General features: G+C 52.4%; 1 protein-coding gene and 1 long non-coding RNA gene across 4 annotated transcripts in view; one reads left to right on the plus strand and one right to left on the minus strand.

The window, feature by feature from the left end:
* SLC39A11 (solute carrier family 39 member 11) overlaps nt 1-3,102 on the plus strand; it is a 321,461-nt gene extending 318,359 nt beyond the window's left edge. For all 3 annotated transcript variants that reach the window (XM_044247527.1, XM_044247529.1, XM_044247530.1), the window contains 2 exons: nt 480-638; nt 1,422-3,102. In XM_044247527.1, the coding sequence (XP_044103462.1) occupies nt 480-638; nt 1,422-1,500 (238 nt within the window). In that variant the 3' untranslated portion in view covers nt 1,501-3,102. The remainder of the gene's footprint in view (nt 1-479; nt 639-1,421) is intronic.
* A 17,099-nt stretch (nt 3,103-20,201) lies between these two features.
* LOC122907552 lies at nt 20,202-21,312 on the minus strand. Its single transcript, XR_006384725.1, has 3 exons — nt 21,248-21,312; nt 20,392-20,530; nt 20,202-20,291 (listed from the first exon to the last, which is right to left on the minus strand). It is a non-coding gene; the product is annotated as an uncharacterized LOC122907552 (long non-coding RNA).
* Between the last annotated feature and the right edge of the window lie 4,474 nt (nt 21,313-25,786).

Below are 25,786 nucleotides of genomic sequence, written 5' to 3' on the forward strand. Positions count from 1 at the left end.
GAGACAAAAAAAAAGCACGTGAATGGTTGCCGGGAGCTAGGGGAGGGAGGGAGGGAGTGGCTGCGAATGGGTATGGGGTTTCCTTTTGTGGTGATGAGAATGTTCTGGAACCAGGTAGTGGTGATGGTTGCACAACCCCGTGACTATGCGAAAACCACGAACTGTACGTGTGAAACGGGTGTGCCCTGTGGTATGTGAGTTAGAGCTCCCTAATGCTGCTGTGGAAAACAGACAGTGCGGAAAACTCCAAGCCCTACAGGACACGCGGGAGGGGGCACCTGCCGTGTCGGAGGAGGTCGGGGAAGAAGGAGGGGGCCGAACACCCAACACGGCCCCTTCGCACGGCCAGGCACAGGTTCGACGTGGAATGACGTGGCTCATTCCTCTGTTTTCTGGGGCTGAGTCAGCGGTCTGAGTGCGCTGGCTGCCGGTCGGCTTGGCCCTGCCCGTGATGGTACGTGTCTCTGGTCTCTCCCTAGGTACGGGCAGCTGAGCGGCATGGTGGAGCCGCTGGCCGGGGTCTTCGGTGCCTTTGCCGTGGTGCTGGCTGAGCCCCTTCTGCCCTACGCCCTGGCCTTTGCTGCTGGCGCCATGGTCTACGTGGTCATGGACGACATCATCCCCGAGGCTCAGATCAGGTTGGAGAGCGATCCGTCCCTCATCTGCCCCTGGACACTTTCCCAGTCCCAGGGCCTCAGCCTCCAGATCTTCCCTTTCTTCATCTTTGCTCCCACCCCTTCCAACCCCCTCCCAAGATCATCCCCACCCCCTTCTCAGCTGTGCTGTCTGAAACGAAAGCGAGCGGAGCAAGGGGCAGGGGGCTGGGGAGACGGACCCGCCACACTAGGCAGGAGCATTCACACTCCACTCACCCAGATGATCAGTTTTGTGTCTTGTCCCTTTCTCTCCCACCCCTCTCTTTCTGGATTTTTCTGGGGCCGGAATGAGGGGAGAGGTGAGCTCTGATAGCCAAAGCGATCCATCGTCTCACTGCATTGCTGTGGGCCGGGTGTCAGGGGATAGGGGCTCCCTTTCTTTGTTTCATTTGGTTTTTCTAGCCAAATGATGTTCAGTCCAGTTTAAAAGGTCAGACTGAACAATATCATCAAGAATTTAATTATTCAAGCATATGCTCCAGAGCCACGAGAGGTATCTTTAGGCAAGTTACTGCTATGTGCCTCAGTTTCCCCACCAGTAACAAGGGAATCATGGCAGGACCAATCTCCTGTGATCACTCTTTGGGATTACATGAGTTAGTTTGTCTGGCATGTAACAAGCCCCAAGAAATGTTACTTGTCAATATTAATGTTCTTATTAATCAGAGTGCTGTACTTTCTGTTGGAGTTGGACCTCACAGAGGATGCTTTCAGCTTGGATGGTGTCCCAGAGTACATTAAGGTCTTCCTTCCCTTCCTTCCTAGTGGTAACGGGAAACTGGCCTCCTGGGCCTCCATCCTGGGATTCGTGGTGATGATGTCCCTCGACGTTGGCCTGGGCTAGGGCTGAGAGGCTTCGGACCCCAGGAAAAGCGGCGCCAGGAAACCACAATGGTTGGCTTCAGTGAGACCACAAGCCTCTTTCTCTACATTAAAACACTTTTCCTTTTTCGCCTTTTCATCTCATTATCCTGATTGACTCTGATGATCATAAGATAATTTTTACTGTTCTTTGGAGGGAGATCTTGGTTTTATTTAGAATGTCAGGGTGTCATGGAACTCCAGATTTTTGTTCGGCCACTGCATAGAACCTTTCTTCAGTGGGATTATCAAGGACACGCAGATCAGGGAAGTCTCCGCTGTCCCACCCTCGGTCTTCTTGCTGGGCTCAGTGGTAGCTCCTCCAGGTAACCACCTGCAAGAGCAAACAAGCCACCAGGAGAGAAGCCTCCTAAGCAGTTTTGCCTCGTGACTCGGAGCAGTATGGCCAGGACATCTCTCCTCTGTTCCTCCTGATCATCTACTCATGAGACCGGAACTAGAACGTCATGGACCGAGCAACCCACGCTCCAAGATCCAGCTAGCCCAAGAGGAATATGCCTTTCCTCTCCGTCCCACGAGGGAGATGCTGTATGGGAGGGGACACAGACAAAGGGAAGGAAATAGGCTAGTCTTTCTTTCTTTTTTACATTTTTTTAAGGCAAAGATTGACACTATTGATGTTAAGGGAATTAGGGAATTCAGACAACTAAGAGCTATGATCGGAGACCTCTGCTTTCTACAGATTCCGGAACAAAAGGGTTTGTTATGGTGTCCAAATCCTCTAGACATTTATTTTGGTAAGTTTATAGCCTTCAGTTTTCCCAGAGACTGGGGACACCAGCGGACGGCTGGAACTGAGACCCTCAGGTAGTTACGGATCGAGCCACTTAAGCTAACCCAACTGAGAGAAAAACATTTGGAATCTGCCGTAGGTCCTTCCCTGTTGACCATGTGACTTGTCACCTGACCGTGAACCCTTAGGCTGTCACAGGCTTTGCTGGAGTTCGGCCCAATCGTTTAGGGTGAAGAAGGAAGAAGGCGTCAGAAGAAAAAGAGAGATTTTTTTTTTTTTTTCATTCCCCTTGTAGGGTAAACCTTAGCCAAGTCATCATCTTGAAATGACTCTAAAGGATGACTTGAACTAGACTGGAAGCTAGTCTGCTCCTTCCTACATGTAGTGTCTCCAACCGGGGTGATAAATTTGTCTGCTTCAAGCAGAGCGAAGGCCTGCCGTCCTCGTTGGTCGGAGGAGCATGTGGGCCCTCGAGTGGGCTCTGCCAGCCAGCCAGGCCGCCCAAGACCCAGGCGTTCGGGTGTTGTGTTTATCAATGCCGGCCCTCTGAGTTTACATGTTGAATGGCTTCCGAGGGTGAATTCCCTGCTCTGTGAATGCTCTAAGACCTCAAAGGCCAACCTTATGCTGGGCGTGTGTATGTTCTTCTGGAACACTGATGATCACAATGGAAGACACATTCAGAGGTTCTGATTGGTTGAAATGAATGGGTTTGTTGGTTGGTGTTTGAGTATGTTTATGCCATGTATGTAGTTCTACATAATGCAGACTTTCTGATGGACAAGACCTCATAACTGTGATTAATATCAATAAAGGGGATGTTGTGAATGAGCTGTGTTCTGTCTCTAAGCTCCTTCCTGCCAGAGTGGACACTGTGAGAGCTAACTAAAGTTAGTCCCAAAATCTCCCCTACCTAGTATCAGTAGAAACAAAGGAAAGCGCCCTGAAGAGATAGGCTGGTTAGATTCATGGTTGCCAACAACAAACCCAACTCCAGCTAACTTAGACGGGAATTTAATGGAAGGCTCTTGGGAGCTCGTAAGACCGGTAGGAGAAATGATTTTGAAGATGGGCTGGATCCAAGAAAGCTAGAGATCTGAGACCATGACCCAATTACATCTCAAAAACAGCTTGGTTTGGGTGCCACAGCCCTCGATGCTGGTTCCTGGACGCTGAAAACCACTCCTCAAAACTGCTTCTCCTGGCTTCTACCACCGCCACCATGGGGATGAACTCTAAACTCACCCTGATTCTTTGTGTCCTGGCTCCACATTCTCTGCCTCTTCCAATTGGTAATGGAATTCTAGGAGTATGTTAGATGGCCCATACGTTACACATGACCCTCGATACTTCAGGACAATCACTTGGAGTCCCATGCTTCTCATGCTAGCACAGAAACCCCAGGATCTCTCTAAAAATTATATGTGAGTAAAACCAGACTCATTTAGACTTCTGTTCTTCCCTCCCGTGTGGACACATCTATCCCTATACATATTTCCTCCCCGTCTGTCAGTAAAATTAGAAAAATCCTGAAATGGTGTTGGTTTCCAATACTCATTGTCCCCGGTTTGGGTTTGCCACTGCCCTTCCTTCGGAGGCATGCTGGGCTCCAACTCTGGCCATTTCCGGAACCAGTACAGGGTATGAGGAGAACTGGCTTGCTCTTGCAGGGTGACTCCTTTGGGCAGAGCATTTACAGTGTCTTCAAGAATGTTTCAGAAGACCGGAGGAAGGGCAGTGTGTTTCTGCTGACAAAGGAGGCTCTTTGAGGATTTAGAATTCAGAAAATGCCAAGGTTTTCGAATCCTCCCGTATAGCTCTGTTTTGCTTTTCCGGGCCCCACTGCTTCCTGACCAGAGTCTTCTGTGGAAAGGCTGTCACTTTCCCAGCACAGACATTCAGCCGGTCGCTGGGATCCGATTTTGCAGGTGACTTTCTACTTCTCTCAGCCTCACAGACACGAGAGGTAAGAGGATATTTAAGAACAGTCGTAAGAGATCTCTAGGTTTCCGTCTTTTCCCTGAGCTACTATTTCAGGACTGGAGCATACAAGTGTGTTTGCTCTAAGCTGCTGGCACGGCCTCTCCTCTCCTGACTGTTTGATGGAGGAAACCTGTTCCCCCAAGGCTTTGTCTCTGATGGGCCCTTCATTCCAGGTGACCATAGTTGAGAGGCAGGGGTAGGTATTAGCCTCTGGATCTTCGCTGGGGACCTGTCAGTGACATTCCCAGCCTGCTGCTGTGAGGGAAGGACCAAAAGGCTATTAGGTGAAGACTGGGGGCGGGACAGGCAGGTTGCACCCTCCTCGCCGTCTTTAAAGCTCGACTTCCATATTATTATTGCCCCGTTTTGCTGACAAGGAAGGTGAGGTCCCAGAAGCCTTACTCTCACCAAGGCGGTGGGCAGGTTTGGTTCTGCTTTGCGCTGAGGAGGTAGAAAGTGACCTCCCAGACCCTTCTCCCTAAAGCTTTCCGGGTGCCACGTTTACACCCCAACATCCTCTAATAAATGGTTGAATCTGTGAAAGTTGGAAGCACCTGGGAGCCCAGGGGGCCCTTCTTCCCCTCCCCCCACCACCTTCCTTCTAAGCTGAGATATGACTTACATATAACAAAGGCACAGGCCTTAAGTGTATACAGTTCCTCCAATTTTTACCTACGCGCCCCTGGGCCGAGCCTCGCGACGGGGTCTTGGGAAGCCACAGGCATGGGTTCTCCAACTCTCAGGTCCTCTCCCCCCTGGCAATGTGCCCTGGTCAGCCGCCCGGCCCGCAGGTGCCACCCGCCTACCCCCGCCACCTGAGGCTGGGCTGCCTGCGCAGGCGCACGTTCTGGGGCGCTGCGGGTGCTGGGTCATCCCGAGCCTGCTGGGCGGATCTCCCCCGGGGCGCGGGGCGCGGTGCCGGTGCCGGGAGCGGGTCCCAGGGCTGGCTCGGCTGGCTGCGGACCGCGGTTTACCTGCGTGGGGCGGGGCCGCGGCTGAGGGGGCGGGATCTCGGGGCGGGGCGGGGCTCCCAGGACGCGCTGAGACCCGCCCCTCTCGGCCGCCGACCTACAATGAACTTACCCTGCTGTAGTTCAGGCTCCACCGAAGGGACCCCTGGCCTCCCGGGACTCCTTGCTGTCTGCAGGCCTGTCCCTTGCAGGAGTGGACCCGGATTTGGGGGATCCGAAGTTTATACAATGTAAGGAGCGCTCTTTGGGGAAAATAAAGGACACACACACGCGATTAGGCACAGGGCTTTGGAGGGGGCACCTGATCCCAGCGTCCCAGCGGTTCGGGCCTCACTGGCTTTAAGGTAAGTTCCCTTCTGTAGGTACAGCCCGAGCTGTAACTGGCCCTGCCTGACAGTGCTCGGGGATCTTAGAGGTTCCAGAACTTCGGGAGTCGTGTTGAGCCGGTTCACTTGTGATCATCTTCCCAACGCAGCCCCGCCCCCGCAGCTGTGACGAGGGGTGGGCGCGTGTTCGCAGGCGGGAGGCATACTGGAAGGCACCTGGAAGAAGCGGTTCCCTTCTTCCCGCAAGAAGCAGGGGCAAGGCTGGTCCTTGGCTGCCAGCGAGTGAGGGTCAGAAACAGCAACCTTAAGCCTTCCTTGGGATCCACTCAACCCTCTTCCTTTCTAGTTTTCCTTCTCTTGACAGTGCCTGGGCTTTGCCAGCGACTTAATAGCAAAGGGGGCCCGCCTGGCCACCGTCTGTCCCCAAAATCTGTCGCTGCGATTGATGGGGCTTCTGATGGGGCTGCTCAGCCTCGGGATCCGTGCGTGTCCTGAGGGCACTGGCTATGCCCTGTGTTCCAAGACATGGAAGACACGGGTGGATGGATGAGTGAGAAGTGCAGCTGGATCATGTTGGCCCAGGGCAAGGCCTAGGATCCGTTCTGCACAGGCAACACCTTGGGACCTGTGTCCCCGCACCGCAAGGTTCCTCCCCAGATTAAAAGATGAGATCGGAAATTGGCATCTCCTCTGATGTATTCGCCCCCTCTGGCAAACTTGGGACCATAATGTTAACAAGTCTTTTAGTGGCCTTGTTGTCCAGCAGGGCAGGGCATGTGTCTAGAGTTTGGAGTTGGTGAGGACCGAGCTCCGGAGCTTAAGGCCAGGCTTAGGTCCCTTCACCGATGGCAAGCCAGGACCTCCAAGATGTCTAGGATGTGTCGGAAAGAAGGAAAAGGTAGGACATGCCTGGGTTGGGGGGAGCATGCAGAGTGACGGGAGACCCTTCAGCGTAGTTTGGGTCTACTTTCCAGGTGTACAGTAAGGGTGTTGGAGGTGTACCTCCCTCTGTGACCTTTTAGTTTTAGGCTTGGCTATTTAGGGCTGGATACGCCCCTGGGTCTGTGGTCCACGTTGGTCCCCCCCACACTGTGGAGGGTGTCCTATTGAGAAGAACCGTCAGCTGTTTTAGGACTAGTACTTTGGTTTGTATCTCATCACATCTGCTCCCTTTCTGCTGCTTCAGCAAAAATGCTGATCAAATTTACTATGTGAGATTACGGCAAATATAAAATTGGTCATTTACTAACAAGTCCATAATATAGGTTAAAAGAAAAAAGACCTGATTCTCTTAAATAAATGGTCCATGAATCTATAGACTTCTTCCCTGGGGGCGCTGGTCATATTTAGCAGCATGGTGGGAGATGGTCCCTGTGTTCGTTTTCTAGTGTCATATAACTACCACCAGCTGTGTGGCTTAAAGCAACCCACATCCTTGTTTCCATTTCTCTGGATCAGGGGGTCTGGATGTGGTTTTAACTGGATCCTTTGCTCAGGGTCTCACAAGGCTGCAGTCAGAGTGTTGGCTGGGCTGTGTTCTCTGGAGGCTGGACTGGGGAAGAGTCCACTTCCAGGCACAGGCGGGTGGTTGGCAGAATTCAGTTCTTGGTAGTTGGAGGACGGGGGGCCTAGCTCCTTGCTGACTGTTGGCCATGGGCGTCCCTTAGCTCCGAGGGGCCACCTGTGGTTCCTAGAGGCCACTCACAACTTCTTGGCCCGTGGGCTTTCCCAACATGGCTGCTTACTTCATCCAACCAGCCTCTGCAGGCGTGTACTCACAAGAGGGAGTCTTATGTAATGTAGCAGAATCACAGGAGTGACGTCCTGTCACCTTTGTCATGTTCTCTGGGCTCATAAACCCAGGTCACATGAGATGATTTCTCACCATCACGGTTGTTCTTTTCATCAATCAGGCTAGGCGGGACGCAGCAGACCACATGGTAGGATGTGACTTTATTCTCTCTCTTGCACATACATACACTTCACAGTGCCGCAGTGAAAAACCGGAAGGGTTGAATGAGTATGGGGGAGACTGGAGTCAGGGGTGCCCACCTGGAGAGATGGACTATTTCCTGTGAGTCCTGGGGATCCTGCTCCTTTTGCCCTCCTTGGAGGGATGTTCGTGGGCTGACATGGCTGACCCCCCAGAACCGTGGGTCAGAGCTATGGCCAACTCTTGGCTTCTTTACACGACCTAGCGGCAGGAACTGGGCAGGAACGGGGGAGGGTCACCTGCACATCGACTCCCTCCTACCCCGTCTTCTCTCATTAGCAGAGCAGAGCTAAGTAGACAGTTTCAGAGTCCGGGTGTCAGTTTCCCCGCAGACATGGGAAGAGGCTGAGATGCCTAAATGTCTCTCACTCTCTTTTGTTTGGTCTAGAAGTTCTCTCTCTCTCTTTATTTTTTTTTTAAAGATTTTATTTATTTGACAGAGAGAGATCACAAGTAGTCAGAGAGGCAGGCAGAGAGAGAGGGAGAGAGAAGCAGGCTCCCTGCTGAGCAGAGAGCCCAATGTGGGACTCAATCCCAGGGTCCTGGGATCATGACTTGAGCTGAAGGCAGAGGCTTTAACCCACTGAGCCACCCAGGCACCCCTGGTCTAGAAGCTCTTACAGATCAGCTCCTGTTACATATTTCACGGCAGTGGTCATCAGTGTCCCAGCCATTGGCTGTCCTTTGCAGACAAGAAGGAAGGAAGGAAGAGATCACCAGTCACCCCCACCAATCACCAGACATAAGTCTACGACCAGACCTATAGGAGCATATGGACCTGGCAACCTCCCAGGGATTTTTTAATGTGTATCTTTGTACACTCACACCTTGTGTAAATAGATTTATATAATAAAACAACAACAACAAAAACCTTGTAGATCAAAATCAAGCCTTAACTTTCTGGCTTTGGAACCCAAACTTAATCACCATGGCTCTGTGAGATGCATAGACTCCCAGGTCATGAGGTCGGGCTTAAAGTGGACCAGGCTCTGGAAACTAGGAAGGTTCATGAACCTACACCGTCCTCCTTCCTAGAGCTGTGTCTTTACCCAATAGGTTATGCATCTTTAGGAGGAGGGTGAGGTAGGCCTGTGTGTTTGTTTAATGTAGAATTCTTGGCAAATGTAAATTTCTTGGCAACCCGATCAGTTTGGCAGGTGCCAAAAGGTTCTTTTTCCACTGCCAGCTTCCCCCCATCATCTTCACAGCTCTACTAGGCAGAGAGCGCCCACCTCTCTCCACTCTCGGTGGACCCGGGCACCAGCCACAGCGACAGCCTCTGAGTGGAGGACACGGCCATCAGGGTTCGAACGTGTCCTCAATGAGCTCTGTCCTCCTGAACGTTCGTTTCCCAGCTGTGAAAGACAAGAGTGAAGATGGGTGGGGAGTTGAACCTCATCGTCGGGTTGGGGTTGGGGTTGGGGTAGAGGAGGCAGGGTAAAGAGGAAGGAAGGAGAGGGGGACATCAACAGGGATCCAGATGGGACCATCGGCACCATTGGAGAATTGTGCTGCTATAGCCCCAAGCAGCCAGATGGTATGCCTGTGGGCCAAGGCAGGCTTCTCGAAGAAGGCAGCTCCTCGAGAATTCACAGCGCTGACTGCATGTCCGCGTAAGATGACAACGCTGATAGCCTGGCAGATGGTGCTCGGTCTTGGCAGACGAGCTCCAAGCAGGGCTTTGTGGTTTGGAAAGGCGCTGCAGACAAGCAGGGCACGGGGCTGCCACCACCACCCACTCCCCGGCAGAGATGTTCACTGGGAGACCCGCTTTCATTTCTTCCGCACGTTCACTGATGGAGGAGGCGGGTCCCGCCTGTTTGGCCCCCCAGGGCCGTTACCCATAAGCCCCCGATGCCTTGCCTTTCCCTGGGTCATTGACTGGCTGTGTTGCCCGGGCCCGTGCGTTGCTCAGCCCCACTCCTCGCAGAGATGTTGCTGGCAGGCGTCAAGAGGAATGGAGCCAGCCCCGGGGATGATACGTCTACGTAAGAGAAGGAGGGTAGGATCTTGCCAGTCGGAAGGAGAGAGAGCACCTACGCATTTGGACGTGACTGTGACGATTCAGGGAGTGCATGGGTGAATTTGAAATTCCCTCTAATCTCAATCTCCACCAGCATCATCTGCAAAGAACAAAAATAGCCAGAGGAAACGAGTCCGTGGATCACAGCAGCCTGCGCAGAGCACCCGTGGCAAACGGGACTCTGGCAAACGGCCCACAGAAACGGGAACCGTGTCCTTCAGGCTACATGGAATGCATGACCGAAGGCGGCAAGGGGATGACACGGGCCTTTGCCACCATCGTCCGTGGCCGATCTGCCCTTCCTCCTGCTCATCAGTCTTTGCGACAACCTCCTTCTGAGCCCTGCCTACAGCTTTGACCAACTGTGCCCTGTGTTTAGGAATGGCCTCAGTCCATCTGATCTCTGCTTGGGACACAATCTGGTGCTGTAGCAGAAGTATTTTGAGGGTCGGAGGGGATGTCCCCGGATGTTGCCCCGCTGTCCCACCAAAAAATGATGAACGGGTTACTGTCCGGCCCCGCAGGAGCTGGCTCACCTCTCTGCTGCTGTCTGGTTGAAACAACAACGGCAACAGGGACGACAACACCAAGTCTGCTGTAGCCGCTGTAATTTCAAAGCAAGGCCAGACCTGGTCATTTGCTTTACGATGGATACCGAAGTCTTACGTTGGCGGATTTAGTCTTTCCTCTGTGTTTTTGATCTTTGCAAGTTGTTTTTCAAATTATATTATGGAGAATTTTGAACCTATACCTAAAGTAAACAGAATAATGTCGTGAACCACCTTGTGCCCATCGGGCAGTGCCAGCAGCCGCCAGCCTCTCTGGCCCCCTTCACCTTCCTCTTCCTTATTATTTTGGGGAAAAAAAAATGAAGGAAAGAAAGGAAGGAAGAGAATCCCAGACATTTGTTTCATTTTATTCATAAACAGGTCAGTATGTATCTCAAAAAAGAAAAGGATTTTTTTTAACAGAATCTTGATACTGTTATCACCCCCCAAAGTGACATTATATAATTTGCTTTAAATACTGAATATGCCTTATTCCCTCTCTTTAAGTCGAGTGGTGGCCTTTGGCTAAAAACAGTAAAATCTTACCTGATATTATTTAGCTCACATATCCCGTATTTCTAAAAGGAATTGGTGCTTTTCTCAAAACTCATTCATTGGCTCATTTCCTTTCCCTAAATAAGCCTGTGGGGGTAAGCGCAGGAAATAAGACCCAGGGAGTGTGGCTAGCAAGCAGCCCTTATCATAACCCTGAACTCGCCTTGCCCCTGTGGCCTTGGCAGCTTGTGCCAATGACCCCACCCAGAGGGACAGCAGGTTTGAGCACACCCTCTGTCCTCGTGCCCTCCCTTGGTGCTGAGAGCCAGATCCTAGCCAGGAGTCGGCAGTGGGACACTTGTTTGCCAGGGGGAAAGTGATTGTGTGTTCCTAGCCAAGTGGCTCCCAGCATGTGGACGGACAGTGGGAAGGGAGGGGGCACCGGGCAGAACCAGACGGCCAAGAATGATTTGCAGCGCTTGTCGAGAACTACACGTATTAATGAGGACAGAGGCCATACTGTTCCCTCCAGGGTTAGACCACAAAATCCCCCAGGTTCTAGAGAGCCTGCCCCCTCTCTGGCTGCGAAGGACAGTGGCACAGCTTTCTGGCTGGTGTGGCATTTGTAGGGAATCTCATTTGGAAATTTGTCCTTCTGTTTCCCTCTTCCCAGACAGGGTTGTTTTTTTGTTTTTTGTTTTTTGTTTTTTAAACTGCCAAGCACATGAGCTGGGGCTGCACACTGCGTCATGCTTGGTACCATAGCTGGAAGAGCCCTCTGGCTGCCTGGAGAAATGATTTTTCTTGCTGCACCCCTCACGGCGCTGGTTTTGAGAAAGAATGTGTCAGAGTTTCAGGGCCAGCTTCCCTGGCCTTGGTTGGCTTCTGGGGATAAGAGCCCAGCAAACCCACCCCCCCTTTGCCCCACCCCTACCCAGGTCCCCACCCCGAGCTTTTAGGTTGATTGACACTTTGCGTGTCAGGGAGAGCCGCCCGCTGCAGGCCTGGGGCTTTGCTGGAGAATGTGGATCATAACTTGCATTGTGTTCATCGAGGGCCCTGACAAGTGCTGATGGATTTGGCTTCCTTGCAAAGCCTGAGCTCTGGGCGGGGACAAAGGGCAGCATTGTTTGGCAGGGCAGGCCTCTGCCTGTGAGCCCACTCATTTGCCTGACGGTGGAGACAGGTGTATCACACGCTCAGCGTGCCAGAGCGACGCTGGGTGATTAAGATCTTGGCTGTGTTCCCCAGGGCCAGGCGCAGAGAAGCAGATGTGCAGAGAGGATTGGCCGTGGTCACTCTCCTCTCCCTGGAAACGGGCCCCTGGCTTTTCTTCTCTTAGCTTGGTCTTCTGAGCTCTGCTCCTAAAAATGGCATCTTGTGGGGGATGGGAAACTCTGGGTCCTCTCCTGACTCCCTGCCCTTTCCAGCCAGCTCGAAGGGCAGGTTGCTGGGCATCGTCAAGGGGAAGGTACCCTGAAGTCTTCTGGGTTGTTGCCAAAAATGTGTAAAACCATTTTCATCATTTTAAAAATCAAACTGTTAGTTTATGAAGTACCAGGTAAGTAACGCTTACTCAGTCCAACAGCGCGAGAACATTTGTGATGAGTCAGTTGTGCTCTGCCCTCTTCTTCCTCAACGGTGGATCTGCTCCCCGCAAACACCTTTTTCAATTCCAATTATATGTTTCTTTTGATATTTACCTCTGATTTCTCAATACCATGCTTGTCCTGGCATTTCTCCGTATTTTGGTTTCAGCTACTATCTATCTATTGACTTCTTACCTTGAGAAGTGAACGTTCTTTTAGCCTTAGTTCTGGGTTCATGGCTAAAAAACCTCCCTGCCGTGTCTTAACCAAATAAGGAGAAGTTTCTGCCATGGAACTGGGAGTGTGCTCGAGGTTCAGCCTGCGATCAGAGCAGGGGTCCCGCGGTGTCACTGGGGGCCCTGCCTTCCCCTTGCCACTCCATGCTGGAATCCTCAGCAGGTGCCTGCCGGACAGGCACTCTTCTTCCTCTTCTAAACCAAGTGACCCCGATTCTGTACAAAGCAGCATCATGCCTAGTATTGTCGGCAACCGTGTCTGCGTTCTGGTCCCCAGAACCTGCAAGTGTCTTCTGGGATAGGCCGGGGAAGCAAGGCTGCCAGCAGGATGAAGCTTCCTAGTCTGCTGACCTTGAGATGAGGCAGTCCCCCTAGAATATCAGGAAGGGCCCAGGGTCATCACAAGGGTCTGCGTGAGTGGAGGACAGAGGGGAGGACCCTGGAGGGATATGTTGAGAAAGCCGGCTCATCGCGGGCTTTCGGGATGGAAGGGGTTCAAAGCAAGGACTACAGGCGGCTGCCCGAAGCTGGAAGGGCCAGCAGGTGGATTGTCTCCTGAAGCCTCCAGAAGGATGTCGGCCCTGCTGATGCTCCCTTACCAGCTTGAGGCCCCTGCTGCTGTTATGTAGTTTGATGCTTTTCAGATTTCTGGTTTTCCGGACGTGATCTCTCCCTCCTTTCTTCCCCTTCTCCCTCCTTCCTCAGAAGGTCTCCTTTTCATTCCTAATGGGCTGAAATTTTGTGATACTGGATATTGGTGTAGATCTGGTTTCATTCATCATACTGGGCCCTTGACATGAAACTTTCAGCCCTGGAAACCTGTGTCTGCTTTCTTAAATTATTCGTCTCACAGTTTCTTCTCAATTTTTTCTGTTTCTCTCTTGGAATTGCTTTTTGGTGGATGTTGAAACTCCTGGCCCGACCCTCTTTCTGATCACCCCTCTTGTTTTTACCATGTCCTTCTCTGTCTCTGTCTCTCAACATTATCTTCCAATTCTGCCCCTTTCTTTAAATTTATGCGGTCACATTCTTCATTCCCAAGAGCTCGTGTTGCTGTGATAAGCCTTCTCATGGCCTTCTCACTTCTTAGATGCAATACCTTCTTCTGTCCTTCTCAGGGTGATAACGAAAGGAGTTAGTAGGTTTTATGATGTTTCTGTTTTCTTCCACTCCCTGCCTCAGTTTCCCCTGGGTTTCTTTCTTCTCCCTCCTCCCCATTGTGTTGTTTTGGTCTCTGTCCTACTTGCGACTTCCCCCCAATGTCTGATGATGCTTCATTGGAAGCTTGAGTGGGAGAAAGGAGGGCACAGAGATAGAATAAGGCCACGTGCAGGTAGAAGCAGACATTGGAGTGATGTTGCCACAAGCCAGGGTCTGTCAGGAGCCACTAGGAGCTGGACCTGGCAAGGAAGGATTCTTCCCTAGAGCTTTTGGAAGGAACGTGTCCCTGCCGACACCTTGAGTTTGAACTTCTGGCCTCTGGACCGTGAGAGAAGAAGGTTCTGTTGTTTTAAGCTGCCGAGGTTGTGGTCATTGTTTTGTGGCAGGCCTTGGAAACAAATGCACTATCCAAGTCTGGAAGAAGAGAGGGGAGGTCAGCACCAGCAGCTGCCCTCCTGTTCATCAAGAAAGCCAGAGATTTCCTAGAGCAGTCTTCCTGTAACATCTCCTTGGTCAGAAATAAGTAAAATAGCCAGTCCTCGCCACAAGGAGATCTAGAAAAACAAGAGTAGAATTTCGTCAAATTTTTCCAATTGTGGCTGTTTTGATGACTGTATCTGCTTGTACAGAAACGACCAGGACACACCAAGGAGTCAACTTATTGCTTCCCCAGAGCCAGGAGCCTAGGGATTGTCTTCTCTCTGCAAACCCCTTTTCCTACCAGCTCCTTTCTCCTTGTTTTCTCCTGTTCGTCTGGCAGCTCCCATCCTGTGTGTAGCTCAGAGGATTGTTAGCTGAGATAGTACGTGGTGAACTCGCCTGTTTATTGTTTGTGATCAATATGCTTGGAGGGGTAGGAGGCTTACACAGGTGTGATTCGATGTAAAAAATCTAAGCAGGAAAGGACTTGGTGAATGCTGAGAAAGGAGAAGGCTTACAGGTGTCTAAAAATCGAATCAAGCGCCACGTGCCTTTGATTCATAAACGCTGTGCTCCTGGGGGCCGGGTCGTGATCCAGACCAACGCTCTTGCACTGGAATGGTCATTTAAAAATCACCCCTAGAATTTGCCAAACGCAGATTCCCAGGTTCCTGCCCACATACCCGCTCCTGCACATTGGATGGGTCTGGAACAGGGCCTGGGAATCTGTGTTTTTAATATGCCCCACCCAGCTGGTCCAGCCCCCTCCCACCTGCGACCAGATCCCCTGAGACCAGATCCCAGTCCTGCCATTGTGAGCTTCCGTAAGCCCTGCCTGAACGGACTGTCAGGTGCATTTTGAAAGAAGCAGGAGGCAGCGCTCTATTCCTGGCTTTTTGGTAGGGACTGGGGCATAAGGGGCCTTCAGTCTCCAAGGAGCTCTGCCCAGAGGGGGCTCCTCCCGTGTCTTTGGACGGCCTTGGCGCTGCAGGCACACAGGGGCCGGAGGCAGGGTGTGCTTGCTTGTTGTAGGATGTGTGGGATGAGCCACGGCGTCCGGTGGTCTGTTGTTACAGGATCCCATCAGCCCCTGGGGGCGAGCAGACTCGTATGCACAGCACCGGCTGGAACAAAGGGAGAGGAGGCTTTTGCAAGGGGGCCGGTGCCTGCTTTCCGAGCACACGGTTCCAAGGAAGTGGGGGAAGGAAGCTGGTTAGACACGGGGTTGGACAGTGTCCCCTTCGAACATTCCAGCAGGGATGATTCCTCTGCCTCGCTGTCCAGACCTGAAGCATGTTCCCGTGTTGTCGTGTGAACTCCTGCATCTCTCCCCTACCCGTCTGCTTCATTCGCTCTCTCCGCACCACCGCCCGCAGCCTCCTGGCTACGCCTGCTTCCCTCCCTCTGACCACCTCATCCGTCTCCTCGGCTACGCAGAAGGAGCTAAAGGCAGAGCTCTTAGAAGAGCACCCAGCCCGTGGGAAGCCCTAGGGAAGCCCCGGGCACACCTCCTGCTGACCTCATGCTCACCCAGGTCTCCCTCACTGCCCCCCTCCCCCCCAGCACCCCCATCCGCCCACAACCCTCACCCACTCCGCACCCCTGCCCTTCCCAGCGCTGTGGGGTCTGGCACTGTTTTATTGCCCGCCCGTTTCCCGGCTGCACAAAGGGGGCCTTTGTTACAGGTCCTTCCAGATGTTGAGTATTTGGAAAACATTCCGATCAGAAAGTGTTTGTCCTCCAGATGCCCTCGGAAGGGTCCGGGACAGGGGTTCCGGAGTGGCAATCCCAGGCCTCGGGAGTCTCCCTGAGAGAACCCGGAGGAGATCTGGAGGGTCTTGCAGTATCGCCGCCCCCGCCCCCATCGGCTCGATCCCAATCAGCGCACGCACCGCTTCACCGACGTGCCAGCGAGCCCCACGCCCTGCCTCTCTCTGGCATGGTCGTGCCTTTCGGGGGACCGATCTGGGTCACGTGCCTGTCGAATGTGATCCGACAGCGGTAAGAAGCCCAAGGTGCCGTGGGTCGAATTGTGTCTCTAAAATGCATGTGTGGACGCCCGAACCCACAGTGTGACTCTTTGGATTCCGGGCTTCCAGGAGGGTGATCGGGGTTTAGTGAGGTCCTGGGCCAGTGTCTTCATCCAAGACTGGTGGGCTCATAAGAAGATGCAGAGTGAGAGAGAGATCTTGCGCGCCGTTTCTCCCCGCCACGGGAGCACCCGCACAGATGCGTTCTTCTGGAAGCCTCGAAGAAAGCTCTCCCCAGAACCTGACCGAGCCGGCACCCTGGTCTCAGACTTCCAGCCTCCAGAATCGTGGGGAGGAAATGTCCGTTGTTTAAGCCCCACCCCCAAGTCTGCGGTATTATGTCACGGCAGCCTGACGAAGGCATAAGACAAGAATTGTGATTCACCCTCAAGAGCAAACACAGCTCCAAGAAGACGGGCGACTTTTAGATGGACGCACATCACCAGGACCTGGTGTTCCCATTCCATCCCAGCGTGCGGCTCTCTTGTTCACCTCCCCCTCGAGTCCTGGGAGGTCAGGGAGCTGACGCATACACACAGCAGTTGAGGCCCAGAGAGGGTGGACAACTTGCTGCGGGTCACACTATAGGGCAAGTCAGACAGAGGGCAGGATGGGGGTCTGGCTCCACGGGGTCAGCACAGGGCCCTTTCCCAAAGTTCTGAAGTTACAGGAGGGAGGGAAGCACAGTGGTGAGGGTCAGACATTCCCAGCCACACCTGGGACCGTGCCGCGCTGTGCCGCGGGCTCCACCTACTTATAGGCTAGTCCCTCTGTTTCCACAGGTTAGCCCCCTTCTTTCCTGTGTCACTCTCCTCCACTCTGGCCTGAGAGCTCCTCGTTCCTCATCACAGGTGCCTGCCTCCGCTGCTCTCGACCTCAGTTTCTCTCCTTACGAAGCACCTGTTCCCCTCCAGAGGGTTGTTTATAAAGACCAGGGAGCAAGGGCCTCAGGAGGGAAAGGCTTGGAAGGTAGGGGGTTTGGGAGAAGTGGGGCAGCTGGTGACTGTTGCCAGAGAGAGTTTCTCCCACCATCAGTGTGCGTAGCTGCTGAGAAATTGCTTTTTGCTCCAGAGTTGAATGGATAATCATCAACTTCATAATACCTAGCTGGGGGATCTTGGGAGGATTGAGGGGGTCGTTGAGGTTGTGGGTCCCAAAACTGTCACACAGGACCGAGGTATGTCCTGGGATATGAGACCTTCAGTGCTAAAACCAGGAGAGTCCCAGGGCGCCTGGGTGTCTCAGTCGGTTGAGTGTCTGCCTTCAGCTCAGGTCATGATCATCAGGCTCCCTGCTCAGTGAAAAACCTGCTTCTCCTTCTTTCTCTGCTGCTCCCCCAACCCCTTGCTCACGCACTCTCTCTCTCTCTCAGATAAGTAAATAACATCTTTTTTAAAAAAGTAAAACCCAGAGGACACCTGGGTGGCTCAGTGGGTTAAAGCCTCTGCCTTCAGCTCGGGTCATGATCTCAGGGTCCTGGGATCGAGCCCCGCGTCGGGCTCTTTGCTCAGCGGGGTGCCTGGTTCCCCCCCGCCCCGCCTGCCTCTCTGCCTACTTGTGATCTCTGTCTGCCAAATAAATAAATAATAAAATCTAAAAAAAAAAAAAAGGAAGGAGAAAGTGATGCTTAAAAAAACAAACAACAAAAAAAGTAAAACCCAGAGAGGCCCGGGCAATCCAGGGTGAGTTTATTGAGTCCCTCTGTCTGAAACATCCCTCAAAGGGAGGAGTTAGCCCATGTTTTTCCGGCAAGAACTAAGTATTGTACATTGTAGCGGGCCTGTCATAATGTGGGTTCCTGTGTTGTTTGTATATGCTCCCCAGCCCCTCCCGCTATTCCTGCACCATGGTTGTTGGCCTTGGCCGCATCACTTGCCTTGGCCAATGGAATGTCAGCAACCACGCCAGGAGCAGGAGGCTTCAAGGTTTGGCTTGGTTTGGTTTCCTGTGGTCTACCTCAAGAAGACCATATCCCAGGTCTCTACTGGCCCTTCAGTCTTGGATCCAGAGAAGAACACAAGTGGAGCAGATCTGAACCCAACCTCGGTGGACCATGTTGATAATGAACTGTCTGCCTTGCCCCATCACATGAATCACGCGACCCCGAATCCATGCTCCTTTGTAATGTGAAGTCATCAAGAGGGGAAGCCTGTTTCTACTGCCCGGCCTGCCCTGAACTTGGGCTGGCCACCTTGTGACTTGCTCCGACCAGGAGAATGGGGCCAAAGGGATATGTGTGGATTCCAGGACCCTTGAACAGACCTGGCTCATTAGACTCTCATTCTTTTGGAACCCCGAGCTCCCCATGTTGTACAAACATCAGCCTAGCTTCCTGATGAATGAAGGCACGTGAAAGAGAACCAGTGATCCCCCAAGGATCGCCAGCACCCATTGCTGGACATGTGAGAGAGACTACCTTGGACCCTAGACACAGGAGTGAGCCTGGGGCAAGATCAGTAGATCTGCCCAGCCAGCCCCAAGAATCATCATCAGAAAGAAATGGTTGTTATAAGCTGTCAAGTTGTGGAGGGGGAGGGTGTTTTAGGCAGCAGTCAATAACTGTAGATATCAACCCCTGGCCCAGGATCCGAGTTCCGCCAACAGGCAATGTCAAGTTGCCCAGTTGAGTCTATCCTAGTCTGGCAGAACCAGAGTCAACCTGCTGTCCTGCAAATGTGGGAATAAATGCCTCTTACTAGAAGACAATAGCATTCTAATGTTTGTAACTCTGTTGTGCCAGTAACATATTAATAAGAGGAGATTCAGCCCAGGGGAGGCTGGCTCCAAAGCCCAGTCTTAACCACTTAACCACTGAAGTCCTGTGCTGTGGGTCATCTCACAGGCCGGTATCCAAGAGATACTGACCTGATGCCCGGTGACATTCCCAGTCTGCCCAAAGTGCCCAGATACCCTGTGTCAGCCTGGGTCCCCTTTTATTTTATGGTCCTCATTGTAGAGAACCTTCCCCGTTCGAAAAAGGAGGAAGTAAGGCTTACGTACCCTAAAGAAAGGATGGATGAGGAACTCTTCTTACATACTGTCAAGCTTTGCAACCAATATATCCTTCAATATAAATGAAGTCAGCATAGATTATACCCAGGAGTGTCAGAAAAAAGAAAAGCAGAAAAAGTAGAGGAACGGAGAAGAAAATCTCAGAAAATATGTTCACAACTTCAAGGGAGGGAAGCAGCGGACTCCATGGAGCATAAGATCGTTTTAATGAGGGTCAACAACAAAACGGAGTAGCGTGTGGTTTGGAGATCCGCACATATGTGTTAAAACTGCAATGAAAATAAAGAGAACAATAAACAGAATTCGGTGTGTTTATCCATCCGGGAAGGAGAGGAAGGACAGCTGGGCAGCTGGGAAGGATGGCCCTGGGGAGAGCAGTGGTCTTGGTCACGCTGTAGCTCTTCGTTAAACTGGGTGCTGGATTCTGGGGGCTCGTCTTACCACGCACACAGAAGCAGGAGGTCGTGATCCGTAGGCGTGTGGACTCTGTCTGGGTTTGAATCCTGATTTGCTACTCATCAGGGCCTTGGGCAAGTGACTTAACCTAGTCCCTAATTTCCTCATCTGTAAATAGAAATAATGGCCAATATCCCTCCCTCCCAGTCAGGAGGAAAAAGTGCTGGAAACAGTGCCTGTCAGGTACACAAAGCGAGTGATGTGTATTACTTTGTATCTATCAACTGTCACTGAACAAAGGAGGTTGGGTTGGAGATGTTGCTCAGCTGTGTTCATCTATCCATTCAAGACAGGGTAAGCAAGCAGCCCGTGTTGTTACAAAGTTGCTCTTGCATGGAGGTACTGGAACAGAAGGGTTGGGAGAGGCTTCTGGAGGAAAAGTTTCCCTTCCCTCCACTGCCTCCAGCCCCCCCCCCCCCGCCCGCCCCCCCCCCCCCCCCCCCCCCGTGGGGCAGGGTCTGAGCAAGCTTCCCCTAGCTAGTCTGTGATGATGGTGGATCCCACTTGGGCTTTGAATAGGGGTTATTGTCATGTGTGCATGGGGGGAGGCAGGCTGTAGAGTTCAATAATTAATTTGCCACAATTAAACCAGAGACTTCTGTCTCCAGCAGCAGATAAGCAAGCGTCGAGCTAACAACGGGGAAGGGAGGGACAGCTTTGACCAACCGGTGGTGAAGGGCAGGCGGGGCTGGTTGAGGGTGATAGGGGCCCGTCATTGCTTTATGGTGGCAATAAGTCGTCATCAGGCATCTGGAGGATTTAGGAAGCTGGCGTCAGCTGTAGGGGGAAAGGAGGAAGCTCCAGCTTTGCAGTCAGACGGGCCATTGAGGAAGGCTCTGCGGGGGCCCTGGAGGTGGCAGGTGGGACATCAGCTTACCTTGTTCCTTCGAGTCTGGGCCAGGTGGACCAGATGACGCAGCTTCTATGTGGGGGTCTAACATCTCCACCAAAGGCTACCGGAGTCAAGAGGATTCTGACAGGCAGAGATGGTGATCAACCCGGGGGAAGGGCTTTCGCTGGGAAGTAGGGAAGGGAGTAGACAGCATTGGGTTAGACTGCAGGAAGAACTTTCCTCCCGAAGCAGTGATAATTAGAGCATTTGCCCTCTACCGAGCGCTCGCTATGAACCCAGTGCCGAGTACATCACCCATAATCCCTAATTCCCATAAGGCACATGGCAGGTGATTTTATTATCCCTTTATAGAGATGAGGACACGGAATCCGACAAAACTTGAACACCTTGCCCAAGTTCCCGTAGCTCCAAAGCAGCAGAGACAGGCACTGAACTCGGACAAGTCTTTATTGGGAGTTTCTAGGCTCCGGATATCCTGTGTCCCCAAAGGTGCCCATCGGAGATGTTTTAGGACTATTCTTCTCTCCGCAGTCTTCCTTGGTCCCCTTGTTCTGACATCTGTCGTCTGTGGTCCTACACACACTGCTCTCACACATGCACGCATCACCACATGTACAACACAGGTGAACACACGTGGCACACACCCCGTGTGCACATGCCTTACCCTCTCCCACCGATGCACACACCCTCCTTTGAGGAACTGGCGGGAGGGTCGTGGAGGCATTTGACCTGACAGCTGCAGGTCGGCTGCCCCTGGGACAGGGGGTCGGATGGTCTTCCTGGAACCCGCCGAGGCTTGTGCTGGACCCCCAAGGCTTGGTTGCCACAGGCGCACTAGAAAACAAAGGTCATCCTGGCCCTTAAGGTCGTCCACACTTACTGCACACTTGGCCTCAGGAACTGGGTCAGGCTTCATCTCGGTAGGAGGTCTGCTGGGAGCACTTTACACTCCAGAAGAGCTCATTAAACCTCATCGTGGTCTTGAGAGGGTGACGGGGGACCGTCCCTGCCCACGCGGACTTTATTAAATTGAGGCCCCTGCGGGGGTGAGAGTCACGTGTGAGACCGACGGACTGGGGGTCAACAAATACGGTAGGAAAAAATTAACCCCGGACGCAGCGTCCCTGGACGCCAGGGTCGGCAGAGACTCGGAAACATCATGCTAGGTGGCCGCAGCCCCTTGGTCCCAAAATTCCTCGGGCAGACTGTTCAGTGATCAGGCAGCGACTGCAGAAGGCCGGAATGCCGCTGTGACTGGGTCTCCCCACCCCCGCCCCGGGATGGGGGCTGGGCTTGCTCTCTGGTTTGGTTCCCAGAGTGACTCCAAAGGAAGTCGATGCCTTACTGCACGTGCAGTTCTAGCATCTTCCTCCCTCATTCATTTGGGAAGAACAGGGCGGAGAGGGGAGCTTTATGGAACTATTATGGGCTGGCGGGCTGATCGATGCCGTCTATAAAATTCGAGGTGGCCGTGGCTGGGGACGGGGCTTTGGGCTGGAGAGTGACGGTAGGACTCCTCAACTTCAGCATCGTGACGTGTGGAGCTGGACCGTTCTGTCTTGTGGAAGGCTGTTCTGTGTTGTAGGGGGCAGCGTCGCGGTCTCTCCCAGAAGCTAGCACCACCGCCACCCAGCCCGACCCCCGCCCTCTGCCCCCCCCCGCCAGGAGCAACAATGAAAAATGTCTCCAGACCTTGCCCAACGGGCCCTGGGCGAAGGGGGGCAGATGTCTCTGTTGAGAACCAGTGGTATTGATATATTTAAACTGGGGGGTATGGCTGTCTTCGTGCCCGCCGTTGCCCTGCCTCTCATCCCTTGCCCTCTCCATCCATCCCTGCCCTGCCCCCCATCTGTTCGGTGGGCACCTTGGTGGCAGAGGACGGAGCCTTTGCTTTGGGGACCAGGAGGAAAGCCAAGCTCATTCTCCACCTCACCGAGCCTCTCCCACCCGCCAACATGGTGGCAGTTGGTAATTTCAAGAAGCAACCCAGGCTGCAGAGGGTTGGGCATGGCAGCTGGCGAAATGGGGCTTTCTTTTCTCTTCCCTCAAAGTCCTCATTCTCTGCGACGTCCGTCTGAGAGTGGCCTGCTGAGACCCGAGGCTGCACTGCAGGCAAGGACAGGCACCAGCACAAGCGCCCCTCTGTCCTTTCTCCAAAGGGACTTCGCCTTCCTCCTCCTCCTCCCCCTCCTCTTCCAGAGGCTCTTGTTTATTTCCCATCCCCTCCCCCCGCCTCGCACCGCCACCCCTCCCCCACCCCTGTCCCCTGAGTCCCCGGACACCTGACTTATTTATTTATTTACAGCTGGAGTATTGGAGCTGAGGGTTAGTTCGGGTCTATTAAGTTTGCTCCTTTTCCTGCCTGGGAACCCGGGTAATGAGTAACCATAGCGTGCTACAGGCAGCTGTCTCCGACAAACCCAGAGACGCCGTGGGAGCTGCATAAGGGAGCGTTTGTTCTGTCCCTTCTCAATAGTTCCTTGTGCAGGAGGCAGGGTGATGGGAGGGAGGGAGGGAGGGAGGGAGGGAGGGAGGAAGAAAGAGACAGACACTAAATCACTGCACTTTTGACGATTCCTCTCCTCTCTCCTCCGCGGCCCCCCCTTCTCCTCCCACCTCCACACCATGGTGGACTGAGGGCTTTCAGACTCTTCCCGCTGCCTCATCCAAACCTCAAGGGCCACTTTTCGGTGGGTTGCAGAGGACATGGAGCCCGAGGGCTGGTTTTTACCCTGGGGATGGTTTAGGTGCCCTGGGTCTCTCTCTCACGGTGTAGATGAACACAATGGCCACTGTACACCAGTTCATGTAATGATCCAATAAATCTCTAGATATCTATTCCCAACCTTGTGGGCCTGGCTATGCTATAAAGCTGTTTGGAAAGTACTTCCCTAAAGTTCAAGTATATCATGGGCTCAGTCATATGCGCCGCAGTCAATGTGGGGCTCATTAGGGCTGAACTTGATCCGTAGTATTGTGGAGACTAGAGAGACAGACCAAGAAATCTATGGCCCCCTGGGTCCTTGGCAAATCTCCCAATTGATAGTCACATCCATTCATTCAATGTGTGGGTATTAAAATATCTACACCATGCCAGCCGCTTGGCTAGGTACGGGGACAAGGTTAGAAACAAATAGGGCATGATCCTTGCTCTCAAGTTTACAAAGTGGTAAGAACTCTCATGGATTAGGGTTATTATATAGGAGTACAGACAAAATATCCCAGGAGAACAGAGGAAGGAAAAGATCAGAATCTTTGGAAGCATGAAGGGAGGTTAGATTCCAGGAAGTAACAATGAAGGTGGGAGGGGGGGTCCCTCCTCCAGGCAAAGGAAAAGCTTTAGCAGAGAAAATGTGGCAGGCAGGCTTGGAGCATATTTGGAGAGCAAGGAGGGGGCCGTTCAGTTAAGTCCTGGGCAGATGAATCAAGGTCCGCATTGGGTTTTAATTAATGAGGCTATGGTGTGTAAGATGCATTTAAAGGGGAAGACAGTAGCGATGTGAAAACCAGTTAGAAGGGGATCCTCCGAGATAGAAACAAATGAGAAAGGGTGGGCAAGATGGTAGGCGATAAGGTGGGGGGAGGGGAGGAACCGGGGAGACCACAGTGTGGTCCCACCACAGTGTGGAGGGGCGCTGAGCTCTTGGCCTGGGTGGCCAGGCGGACAGAGCTGGAGAAACATGCCAAGTCAGGGAAGGATCCAGTGAAGGATCAGAATTTAGCAGCAAGATGAGCAGTGGTGGTTTGGATGTGCTGGGTGTGAGAGACCAGCAGGACCCCAAGGAGCAGGTACCCAATAGCCAGTTGGAAATGGAACTCTGGAGCTCGAACAGGGAGTTAGGGCTGCGATGTCTCACTAGCTTTCCACTCTAACGCTTCCCCGATGGGAGGAATGAACACGGGGCTGGATCTCTTCCCTTGGCCTGTCGTGATCCTGTCCCCACCCAGCTCCCTGCCCCAAGAGCTACCCGATCTGGATGACATCAACAAGCTCTCTTGGCCTCTGGATTCCAGGTGGATTCAGTAGCCAGAGGAACAACAGGCAAGAGGAGAACGGTAAGAGGCGAGTAGCCACAGCTCTCAGCAGGGGGGTGTCTCTGGGAAGCTGCCTTCTCTCGATACTGGAAACCACTGATCCCCTTGTCTCCTCTGGCTTCCAGTGGAGGGGAACTCAGATGGCCAGGAATGGAGGGCAGCCTGACTTCTCAGTCAAGCCGCATCACTGGCTGGTGCTGAGACCCTGCACTCTCTCTCATTGGTTTTCCTGAACCTCACCTGTTCCTTGTGCCCAGTCCCTGCCTTAAACTCTTGTCAACACCACAATTGGGCCGGGCCATCTCTATCCCATCAGGATCCTGAATAATATAAACACTACAGTTGGGGACACACCAAACACATCCTATCTCTTTCTCCTGGATGATACTCCTAATCAACAGAGAACATCTAAGAAATGGACAAATAATCATTACAATTGAGAAACACTCTACAACTGAAATGATTCACCCATTTTCTAGGGTTCGTCCATCACTCTGAACATCAATGGGTCGACTCTTGATCTTTTTCTAGATTCTTCTCTGCCATTCTGTGTCCATTTCCAACTTGGCCAGGCAACTTCAACGCTTCTTCTTAACACTGAGATGAGTTGCTGGTTTAAGTCAAAGCTGTTTCTTTTGAGCAGCTTCTACCTTCTTTCCATAGTGCCATTGGGGATGCCCTTGGCTATGGTGAGCCACCTGTAATGGAACCAGCCTGCCCTAAGCAGAAGGGGATTCTGAGCAGGAGCATTTGCTTTTTTGTTCCAGTTTATTAAAACATCTTCCAAAACCTGCTGGATTTCTAGCTAGAAGATACCCTCTAGGTATCCATCTGTTTGAAAATGCGTGCATGCCCATCATGACATTTTCTGTCCCGCCTTGATGGTTGCCCATGGCTCTCTGGTCACAACCTCTTTGCGCGTAGTGTGGGAGTTCATAACTTTTTCATCATGAGTGATAGATACATGGAACTAGCAGGGTCCAAAGAAGAATTTACTGGAAGGATTTGGGGCAAAGAAATAAACCCAAACAAAAGAGTGAAATATCAAAAATCAGGTTGGGGAGGATAGAGTCTAGGTGCGGAACATGCATCGCTTTGCTTTGTTCTGCACATGAGCTTTCTTCTTTCTCGTCGCAGATCTGCGTTCTCCATGTGGTAGGAAGAGGAGTGGTTCTTAAAGAAGGGAGGCGCATGAGGCCAGTTAACGTTCATCACAGGCATTGTCCAACAGCAGTTCTTTTTAGAAACAAAGTAACCCACATTAAGAGACTTTACTAGGCTCTACAAGCGCCTTTTGACGTATTCACAGTTTAATAGACAGAAGCTATCAGTTAAGCAAATAAATAAATCAGGTAATTGGCAATGCCATTATTTTCCGATTGTT

This window comes from Neovison vison, chromosome 5 (assembly GCF_020171115.1).
Source record: "Neovison vison isolate M4711 chromosome 5, ASM_NN_V1, whole genome shotgun sequence".
Lineage (NCBI taxonomy): Eukaryota > Metazoa > Chordata > Mammalia > Carnivora > Mustelidae > Neogale > Neogale vison.